Below are 11277 nucleotides of genomic sequence, written 5' to 3' on the forward strand. Positions count from 1 at the left end.
AGGCGGTCAACAGTCTACCCGCACCCTCTTGGGCGCGGTGACCGGGCGCTGGAGGGCCGCATCGTGTGCCAGAGGGCCAGTCCCGACCCCGCGCTGCCATGGCCCTTGTGCGGCTGGACAACCACTCGCTGGCGCTGCGGGGAGGCCCCGCGTCAGCCCAGGCACCAGCTCCCCCAGGAGTCCCGGCGGCCGCTGCCAGCCCTGGCTACCGGCTCAGCAGCCTCATCGAATTGTTGCTCCACCGGACCTACTCGGAGCTCCTGGTGTTGACAGACCTGCTGCCAAGGAAATCGGATGTCGAAAGGAAAATCGAAATAGTGCAGTTTGCCAGCCGAACACGCCAACTATTCGTTCGACTACTAGCTGTGGTAAAGTGGGCTACTCATGCTGGCAAAGTGGGAACGTGTGCGACGATTTCCAGTTTTTTAGATCGCCAAGCCATCCTGTTTGTGGACACAGCTGACCGCCTGGCCTCCTTAGCTCGAGACGCTCTGGTCCATGCACGCCTGCCCGGCTATGCCATCCCCTATGCCATCGATGTACTAACAACCGGCTCTTACCCACGGCTGCCAACCTGCATTAGGGAGAGGATTATTCCTCCCGATTCAGTCACTAGCAGTGAGAAGCAAACCGCGCTTCATCAGCTGAACCAGATTCTAAGACATCGGCTTGTCACCACGCGTCTCCCTCCTCAGTTAGCAAATCTGACAGTGGCCAGTGGCCGAGTGAAATTTCGAGTTGAAGGAGAATTCGAAGCCACCTTGACTGTGATGGGCGATGACCCTGATGTGCCATGGTGTCTTCTCAAGCTGGAAATTCTGGTTAAGGATAAGGAAACTGGAGATGGCCGCGCTCTCGTCCATAGTATGCAAGTCCACTTTATCCATCAGCTGGTGCAGTCCAGGCTCTTTGCTGATGAGAATCCTCTTCAGGACATGTACAACTGTCTGCATTCGTTCTGCTTGTCACTGCAATTAGAAGTGCTGCATTCCCAAACGCTGATGTTAATCCGAGAACGGTGGGGAGACCTTGTGCAAGTGGAAAGGTATAATGCTGGAAAGCACCTCTCTCTCTCCATGTGGAACCAACAGATTCTGGGGAGAAAAACTGGAACAGCATCTGTTCACAAAGTAACAATTAAAATCGACGAGAATGATGTCTCTAAGCCTTTACAAATTTTTCATGACCCTCCCCTGCCAGCTTCTGATTCCAAATTAGTAGAAAGAGCAATGAAGATTGATCACTTATCTATCGAAAAACTCCTGATTGACAGTGTCCATGCAAGGGCTCATCAGAAACTCCAGGAGCTAAAGGGTATTCTGAGGGGCTTCAATGGCAATGAAAGCTCTTCCATAAACACTGCACTTCCAGCCCTTGTAGTTCCCATCTTGGAGCCCTGCAATAGTTCGGAGTGTCTCCATGTTTTTGTTGATTTGCATTCTGGAATATTCCAATTGGTGCTTTATGGACTTGACCAGGCTACTCTAGATGACATGGAGAAATCTGTGAATGATCATGTGAAACAGATCATCCCATGCATTCAAAAACTTAAGTTTTGGCTTGGACAGCAGCGTTGCAAACAATCTATAAAACATCTGCCTGCCATCTGCAGTGAAAAGTTGCAGCTTTCCAATTACTCAACCCATCCTATTGGCAAACTTTCTAAGAATAAGTTGTTTATTAAACTTACCCGGTTTCCACAATACTACATTGTTGTGGAGTTGCTGGAGGTTCCCGATAAACCCACTGAGCTTGCGTATAAGTACTACTTCCTATCTGTGAACGGTACGTACTATGAGGACACCCCTGTCGCCGCAGTCATGCTGCAGCAGTTCAAGGAAAACATCCAGGACATGGGCATGCATGTGAAAGCTGGGAAACCGCTGAGAAGCGGTGCCAAGCGCAAGTTGTCTGGGGATCCATGTCCCCTAGAACCCAAGAGGACCCAACGATCAGGAGAAATGTGTGCTTTCAATAAAGTTCTAGCTCACTTGGTTGCTATGTGCGATAGGAACATGCCATTTGTAGGACTTCAGTTGGAGTTTTCCAGTTTGGAGATCCCACATCAAGGAGTGCAGATGGAAGGAGATGGCTTCAGTCATGCAATCCGCTTATTAAGAAGTCCTCCATGTCAGGGGGTAAGTGAGGAAACCCAAAAGACTCTGGACCGCTCACTTCTTGATTGCACTTTTCGATTACAAGGTAGAAATAACCGCACATGGGTGGTGGAGCTAGTGTTTGCAGATTGTCCACTTAATGGCACTTCAACCAGGGAGCAAGAGCCATCCAGGCATGTGTATCTGACCTATGAAAATCTGTTGTCTGGACCTGTTGGTGGTCGAAAGGTGGTTGAGATGTTCCTTAATGACTGGAATAGCATTGCACGATTATATGAGTGTGTGTTGGAATATGCACATTCTCTACCAGAGATACCTGCTCATCTAAGTATTTTCGCGGAAGTCCGTGTTTATAATTACCGAAAACTTGTCTTGTGTTATGGAACCACCAAGGGAAGCTCAATTAGTATCCAATGGAATTCCATACATCAGAAATTTCACATTTCATTAGGAACGATTGGCCCAAACTCAGGCTGCCGTAACTGCCACAGTACCATCCTTCATCAGCTTCAAGAACTGTTCAACAAAACACCAAACGTGGTTCAGTTAGTACAGGTACTGTTTGATACGCAGGCTCCATTGAATGCCATCAACAAGCTTCCCACCGTGCCCATGTTAGGCTTGACCCAGAGAACCAACACTGCCTATCCATGCTTCTCTATTCTGCCACAGTCACCCACCCACATCCGACTGGCCTTCAGGAACATGTATTGCATTGACATATACTGCCGGAGTCAAGGCGTTGTGGCAATTCGGGATGGTGCCTATAGTCTTTTGGATAATAGCAAATTAGTTGAAGGTTTTTATCCTGTGCCAGGATTAAAGACGTTCCTGAATATGTTTGTTGACAGCTATCAGGATGCCCGAAGGAGGACTATGAATGAAGATGATAATCCCTCTTTTCCTATAGGAGGAGAAACGATGGATGCTTTAATATCCCAATTCCAGCACCAGCCACCACCCCAACAACAGCCATTTCCGAAGCAACCAGGATCGTCAAGCACGTATCCTCTGACTTCCCCTCCTAGAGTTTATCACAGTGCAGCCAATCAGGTTCCCTCTCTGATGCACACACAGTCCCCAGGAAACCTGCATGCTGCCAGCTCCCCCAGTGGGGCTTTGAGAGCCCCATCACCAGCATCATTTGTTCCAACTCCTCCCCCATCCTCTCATGGAATCTCAGTAGGACCAGGGTCCAGCTTTGCTAGTCCACACAGAGCCCTTGACCCTAGTTCTCCATACACCGTGGTCTCACCAAGTGAACGAGCGGGGAACTGGCCATGGTCTCCCCAAGTGTCTGGCCCCTCCCCAGCCACATGCGTGCTTGGAATGTCACCAGGTAACCCATTGCTGCCTTCTCCAGTTCCAGAAGCTCCTCATTCCCCTCGAGCTGGCACGAGTTCCCAAACAATGCCAACAAACACGCCTCCACACCGCAAACTCCCCCAGAGCCCCTGGGCAACATCTATCTCAACCATCCTCACGCACAGTGCCTTGAAAATTTTACTGCTGCCCTCTCCAACACCAGGCCTCATACCTGGTCTGGCAGGGAGTTACCTGTGTTCGCCACTTGAGAGATTCCTTGGATCAGTCATCATGAGGCGACTCCTTCAAAGGATTATTCAACAAGAAGCGCTACAGCTGATAAATTCCAATGAGCCAGGTGTGATCATGTTTACGACTGGTGCACTGAAATGCAGAGTAGCCCTTAGCCCCCAAACCAGCCAAACACTTCAGCTGAAAGTGATGCCTGACGAAGCAGGACAGTGGAAGCCAGATGAGCTTCAAGTTTTGGAGAAATTCTTTGAAACCAGAGTTGCAGGACCACCATTTAAAGCCAATACATTAATAGCGTTCACCAAGCTGTTAAGAGCACCTACATACATCCTCAGAGACTGTGTGCACATTATGACGCTAGAGCTATTCCCTGACCAGGCAACACAGCTCAAGTGGAACGTTCAATTTTGCCTGACAATCCCACCCAGTGCACCTCCCATAGCCCCTCCGGGGACTCCTGCTGTGGTGCTGAAGTCCAAAGTGCTGTTTTTTCTTCAACTGACGCAGAAAACATCAGGGCCCCCCCAAGAGCCTGGTAGTATTATAGTTCCCATCATCTATGACATGGCTTCAGGTACCACCCAGCAGGCTGACATCCCCAGACAGCAGAACTCGTCAGTTACTGCTCACATGATGGTCAGCAACATTCTAAGGAGGTTTGCAGAGATGAACCCGCTGCAGCAAGGCGAATGCACAATTTTTGCAGCTGTTTGTGATTTAATGGCTAATCTTTCACTGCCCCCTGGTAGACGTCCATAGACACTATTATTTTTAAAAACAGGAAGTCTGGCAGAAGAAACAAATAAATAAATGAATGAATCTGAACTCAGCCTTCAATTTCAAAGAGACAAAGGACATTTTGACTTTTAAAAGCTAAAAATTATAAACTGGCAGAAAAAATTCAGGGTGCACTTCTTTCATGAAAAAGATCATCAGTCTTTTATATAGAGTATTTAAATAGAACACATATATCAAATAGATAGTGTATCTGTATCGCCTTGCCAGTAATAGATATAATATTCCATTTTATACTATAAAGTTATGAAAATGCCAAAGTGGTTTATTTAATTGTTTTCTTATGTTTGGGATATAATAGTCCTTTTTGGTTTTGTTTTGAAGCCAGGTCTGTCATTTTTGAATACTGTAAAACTGTGAAAAGTTTGATATTGAAGCTGTATTTTAATATGACCAGTTTGAATCCTCACATGAAAATGTTCTTGGAGTTGTTATAAACAGATCCCAAAGAAAAAATATTTAGTAAACTAGGTTTAAAAAACAGACGCCAACGCCGATGACAAAAGCCAAGGGCACTCACTACTTTCCTGAGCCTCCCTTCATCTTTTACCTGGTGGGCCAGCAATCCATTTCTATTTACACAGGTCTGAAATTTGACCAAAAACACCTGCTGCTTTATTTCAAGGTAATTTCTTTTCTTCCAACATACCTCCCCGACTGCTGGCTGACGTTTGCCACCATGGTCTTTTCAATGTAGGATCTGGGAAAAAGGAGAGCCTCTAGGCTTGGGAAAGAGACAGTCAATGGTTCCCATTGATCAAGAATCCCACGTATTATTGCCATCATTCTCATCAGTTGGAAATGTGGAAGCTTTTCTGTGATGAGGCCAGTTCTGTGTACAAGTTGGTTCTGCCTACAGCATTAATGCTTCTGCCCTTCCATGAAATTTCTGTAATACTTCCTTTTCTTGCTTAACTTCTCACCCCACCCCCACCCCCACTCTCCTCACCAAAATTGGAGTTGTTGTGAACAATCGCAGTTTAATTTGTTCTCAGCCAAAAAGAGGAATGCTTTGCTTGCAAAAGACCTGGTCCAGTCCCCTCTTTATCAAGATGCCCAAGAGCCAGGGCCGAAGCTGTGCATGTCTCCAGTGACATTTCTGGCCCTGACCTATGTCAGCAGTGTTTCCATTTGGAGCGTTGTGTTCTCTCTCCCTCTCAGTTAGAGACTGTAGGCTTCAGCTACATGATCTGAAGCAAAGAGCGTCTGGGGGTTCGACGTTATTGGGAAAGTTTGAAAATGGTAACTTCGTGCTGAGCCATCTCTCTGGTTGCTGTAACACTGGCTCTCCACTAAATGTCAGATGTTTTATCTAAATTGACTTGAAGACCATAATAGCTTCTGTAACGACCAACCACCACATTTGAGAATTGAGCATCTCGCTGCAGCTATGTCATGTCTGTTCTGAACTTTGCTTGGTTCTCCATTTTCAGCCAGAGTTGAGGCTTTCTTTGCCTGTCTTCTGTGCCTTATATCTGCCTTTGTCTCCTGTTCCTCACCGAACTCTGTTACTGTGGAGAGCGGACGGCAAGACTGCCCTCCGTCCTTTAGTTGACCTCGTAGCCTTCTGTTTTCAACTCTTCCTACAATGGTATTAACTTCAGGTTGGCAATCTAAAATGTCTTTACCAAGGATCAGCCCTTTTTCTATTTGGTGTGGAATCATTTCATCTGGGAGCCTACATGTGTATGCAAGATGTGTATTTTTATCTGCAGGATAAAATTGTTCTTCACATAATTCTATTAATAGAGTTAACTTTCCGGCTATCCTCAGTGTGATTTGGAAATGTTCATTGCATTTTTTTAGAAAATGATGCATTCGATGGACATCCCCCCTCCCTTAATTATAAAACTCAACAATGCATTGTGAAATCAAAAGTAAGATAGGATTCAGTGAATGGATTTGCTCTCAATGCTAATTAAAAGTAAACCCATGAATTTGAATTCTGCTATCATGCTTAGTACTTGGAGTTGTTACGTATCTTATTAAAACTTGTCTCCCCCCTACCCCCAAAAAAAGAGAAGAATAGGAAGATTTGGAATGTGTGCTACTTACCTCCATGAACTATGACTTCCTTTGCCATGAGACTAGAATTGACTGGTGTCCATCTACTGGTACTGAATATTTTGATGAAATATCCCACAGCAGAATACTGATCGGGGGTGGGGGATGCTAAACAGAATTTCATATTTTTATGGACTGCAGACTTTCTGAAGCCACGGGCTGCACAAATCTTCACAACTATTTCCCTTAACTCGTATATATCTCTTTAAAATATAAAGCTCACCCGCCATCAAGTCAATTCTGACTTCTCACAATTAGAACCGAACAGCAGTTTAGCTTTAACTAATAAAAACTTTCTGCCTTGAGAATTATGCTGTTTGAAAAATCATAGGAGTCACAACAGCAACGCTAACAATTAGATAAGAATTCAGGAAGCTGTATGTCTGTGTTATTGAAGGAGAAACAACTCAGAAAAGCAGGATGAGAATCATCGTGTAATTTAACAAAAAATACGCTATGTCACTGAACTGTACAGGAAAAAATGATTGGATTAGTGTATTTTTGCTGTGTATATTCTCAAAACAACAACAAAATATTTAAAAAGAAAAATTGGGGGTGGAAAATAAGTTAAAGTCTTTCCTGGCTGGTGATGCACACCAACACTGCACCCCTGCCACATCCGCGAGTCTCCGGTATTTGAAGAATACAGGACCCATTCTATCTCGTTTTATGAGTTCTTAGCTTTTCTTCTATGAATATTCACTGTAGGGCTTTGCTTCCCTGAAAATAAGTTCAAGAGTAATAGAGCCTTTTAGCAGGACAATACCTCTTTCACACAGTTTGTTCAGAGTCCTGGGAAAAGGATCATAAAGGCATGGGACGTTAGGGAGGGCTGGGGCAGTAGGTTTCTTATGGGCAGATGGGACTCTTAGGGAATTTGATCAGTATACAAAAAATGCTTATTACTTGAATAATCATGAAACAGTAGCAGTTTCTCCAGCGGGGAAGAGAGTAAGGAGCAGAAATAGCAAGTCCTCCAAGGTCCTGCATAATGACTGGATAGCAACCACATCTGCCAAGTTCACTCTGAGGACAGGAGAAGACCCCTCATTTAAGTAATCGTTTGAGAGCAGATACTGAGGTACCGTCATAGTGCTCACCTCTGTGAAGGTCCTCGCTTTCTGCGGGAACTCTTCCTAAGGGCTCCTCCTGCAGGCAGGTTTTCGCTTTCTGATTCTTCAAATGAAGAGGCACTCTCATCTTCAGAAAAAGAGCTACGGCCCAACGGGGGGAAGAGAGAAATTAGTCCAATGTTTTAAACTGCTGTGTGTATAAAAGTTTCCCACTAGGCTGCGCATGACTCCCAACTCTTTCTTTTCCCTCTCACGGTCCATGCACAGCAATTTTTAATGAATCAAATGAGAACTGTACAGAGTATGTAAAGTTATGTCAAGATTATCTGCACAATTCAGTCAAATGCATTTAATTTAGAAACTCCTTGCGGGATCTTTCACATTCTTGTTTGGTGCATCATGGGTGTTAATATGTATTAATATGAAGTGTGATATCTGTATTTCAAATTGTATTATACAATTATATGAGCTAGCGTGTAATAATAATACCACTAAAAAGAAATTCAATCACACCGAAACATACTCTGTTCATTTATAGGATAATCACTTTTAAGACATGTTTTTAACATTTCTTACTCTATATACATTCTCACATTTATTTATGGCAATGTTGCCCTTTAGATTTGAAATCTCTCATGAGAAAAGACCATATTAGTGATTGAGGAAATACTCAGCAAAGTGCTTAATAGGTGTATCTGTTGATTGAACAGTAATTTCTATATTCATTTGTTAGACAACTTTTACTGTTCCAAAGTATAAATAAACATTATGTTCAGGGTTATAAAATTTCAAGTTACATTGAAATTAAATGCAATTAGATGAAAACCCTGTGACTGGAATAAAACTACATGAAAATAACCCATAGATTTACCTGCAGTCTCCATTTTCCATCCTTCTTATTTCCATTTCAATATCTGGTAAAACCACATTGGGGATATTTACAAAAGAGAATTGTGTTTTCACTATACTTGTCTTCATATTAATATGGTATCTGAGAAAAAAGAGTTTTTATTAGTAGGAAGACTTTGTTTTTACATATTTACATAAATAACCCCAAATTTAATCTACCATTCTTCTAAGGCTATACTAACAGAATCATAAAACAACAAATCAGTTCTTCCAGCAAGGTGGCGAACTAGGCAGACAAGCTACACAGACTACAACAAATACGGGGAAAACCAAATGAAGCATACAGATTATAGTCCTGAGCTTCAGAGAAAAGGATGGAGAAGTGGGTCAAATCCTGACTAACATGAAGCTGAACGAAAGTACCGAGAGGGGAGACAATGGGTAGAATGCCAGCCAACCTGACAGTAGCACTGCCATATTGAATTTTTGTAACAGCCGTCAAGTATCCTGACTTCCACAAATGCACAATGGTGGACAGCAACAAGAAAGGTAATTTTCCCTTATCCCATTCCCTCTTGGTGGCCAGAAGTATGACCAGGTCCCACCCTTATCCACCTAGCCACTAGTTCCACCCGAGGTCACAGCTTTGCCTTCAAGGAGTGGGCACTGCGTGCACCACTCTCCAATCTGAGGGCACGTTAATGCTGCCTCACCAGACCTGCTGAATACACAGTGCCAGATCCTTGTCTACCCCTGAAAGGGTACAATCTCCTTCCGTAACCAGCTGCCCTGTCCCCTGCTGCTCCCTGGCCCTGAAAGGATTCCTTCCAGGAACAAGCACCCTGACCTCAACCACCATCTGAGGAGGAACGAACCATTTTCAGATCAGGTGCCCTGACTCCAGACCACATCTAACCAAACTCACTGCCATTGTGTCGTTTCTGACTCAGCAACCCTACCCGGGGTAAGTTTTTATGTGAACAAGGAGTCTCATCTTTCTCTTGAGCAGTTGGTAACTTTGAACTGCCGGCTTTGTTGTTAGTAGCTCCAGTGCTTACCCAGCAGAGCCACAAGGGTCCCTTTTGACAGAGGTAGGATAGAACTCTACCCAGGACTTCAGGCCCCAGCTTGTTCCCGTTGCATTCCTCCACACTGAGCGCTTGACTGGCAGCGGTACCCTGTCCCATCCCCATATTCTCTTTTCTTTATTTTTTATTTTTCCTTTTTCATCTTTTAGCCTCTTTCCTTCTGTTTCTCTTGTCATTTTCCTGTTCTTTTTCTTTTTTCATAGATTTTTTTCCTTTACTATTCTCCTAGTTATTTGCTTATTCCCTAGTTTTTTGCTTATTCTATTTTTTTCCTTTATTATTTTCTTTTTGCTGTATATTTTTTCTTGTACCACTGGAGGGAAGACAACAACATGCCCACCAAGCCCAGCTACAACCAAACCTACGGCACCACTTACTGGCAGAGGGCCAGTACCCACTCCTGGGCCACATTATCATTGGAGACAACAGCCAAGACCAGCCAATCCATGAGCTGCTTATCTGGTAGAAGGTGTCAACCCGTCCTGGATGCGCTGTCTCCCACAATGTTCTCCTTTCTTTAGTTTTATTTTGTTTTTCCTTTTCTTTCCCTTATTTAATTCATTCTGTCTTTGCTTTTAATTTCTCTTTTCAGTCCTTTTTCCTTTTATATTATTTGTTTCATTACTCTCCCGTTTGCTCGCTGCTAACGCCTTAGATTTTGTTTATTATATTTATTTATTTATTTTCTTATTTTTCCCTTATTTTTATTTACCATTTTTTGCTATGTAGGAATTAAAGTCTTTTTCCTTACTGCTGTTTGCCTGTTTCCCCACTAGTTTCTCTTTTATTGCTTTCTTTTTGCTGTTACTTATTTTTTCCTTTTTTGTTTCTCTTGACCTACTCTATGAGAGGTAGCCAGCATATCCACAAGGCCATGTCATAGCACATCCTGAAGAATTGTCCATCAAATAAGGGCCACTTCTGCTTTTCTACTACTTGATAGTCAACAAATAGCACCCAAAACTAGCCGAACCCAAGCTCAACTGTGGCACACAAACAACAGAAAACTGCAACCACATTTACATTCTCACACCACTGCAAGACAGGTGGTAAGTGCCTGAGAGCACATCAACATTCATTCAGTAATTAAATAGAAATAAACAGTGTCTTGGAGACAACAGTTTCAGTTCACACAAAGCAACAAGGGAGGGTGGTTCCAACAAGTGACCAAAACAGAGCCAGAAGACACTTTTAAAGAATAAATGACATGGGAACTACCTTGTAAGAATTCTGTTTTTAAGAAATGCTATTTGGACTCTGGGAACTACCTTATAAGAATTCTGTTTTAAAAAAAATGCTATTTGGACTCTGGGGCTGTTAACCACAAAGCAGTTTGAAGTCACGCGCTGCCCTGTGGGAGAACGATGTGGCTTTCTATTCTCGTAAGGCATTGCAGTCTTGGAAGTCCATGGAATCCATTCCACTCTGTTCTATAGGGTCGCTGAGTCAGAATGATTTGATGGCAGTGAGTTTGTTTTTTGGTTTGGAATGGTTAGAAAAAGATCAAGAAAAAGAAAAACAAATTCAAGGAAAACAAAAAAATTACAAGAACTCAGGAAAACACAAGAGCAAATTGACTAAATAAATGGAAAATTAGAAGCCATACAAAAATAGCAAATAGAAAACCAGAAGATCAATACTAACATTTCTGGAATAGATAATATATGGAAAAAGCAAAACAAAATGGAATCAATGCAAGGCTAAACTGGTGAGATTGAATAAAAATCTTGGAAT

The 11277-nt window shown here is 43.2% G+C and overlaps 2 protein-coding genes across 2 annotated transcripts in view; one reads left to right on the forward strand and one right to left on the reverse strand.

Annotated features, from left to right (window-relative positions):
* The window catches only part of CNGA1 (cyclic nucleotide gated channel subunit alpha 1), a 35198-nt gene extending 26614 nt beyond the window's left edge, over positions 1-8584 (reverse strand). Inside the window, exons 1-2 of the mRNA XM_004706273.2 lie at positions 8478-8584; positions 7634-7747 (exon numbers count right to left, since the gene is read on the reverse strand). Coding sequence (XP_004706330.1) covers positions 7634-7747; positions 8478-8584 — 221 coding nt within the window. The remainder of the gene's footprint in view (positions 1-7633; positions 7748-8477) is intronic.
* On the forward strand, positions 99-6412 carry LOC101662891 (mediator of RNA polymerase II transcription subunit 14-like). Its single transcript, XM_045284157.1, has one exon. It carries the CDS (start codon positions 99-101, stop codon positions 4431-4433), a length of 4335 nt encoding a protein of 1444 aa, XP_045140092.1. The 3' UTR covers positions 4434-6412.
* Positions 8585-11277: the final 2693 nt, after the last annotated feature.

Source organism: Echinops telfairi, unplaced genomic scaffold, assembly GCF_000313985.2.
Source record: "Echinops telfairi isolate 266 unplaced genomic scaffold, ASM31398v2 ScPeMD7_7468;HRSCAF=8506_0, whole genome shotgun sequence".
In the NCBI taxonomy this organism is placed as follows: Eukaryota; Metazoa; Chordata; class Mammalia; order Afrosoricida; family Tenrecidae; genus Echinops; species Echinops telfairi.

Coding starts and splice junctions, on each gene's coding strand:
- LOC101662891 (XM_045284157.1), top strand. CDS start 99: ATGGCCCTTGTGCGGCTGGACAACCACTCGCTGGCGCTGCGGGGAGGC.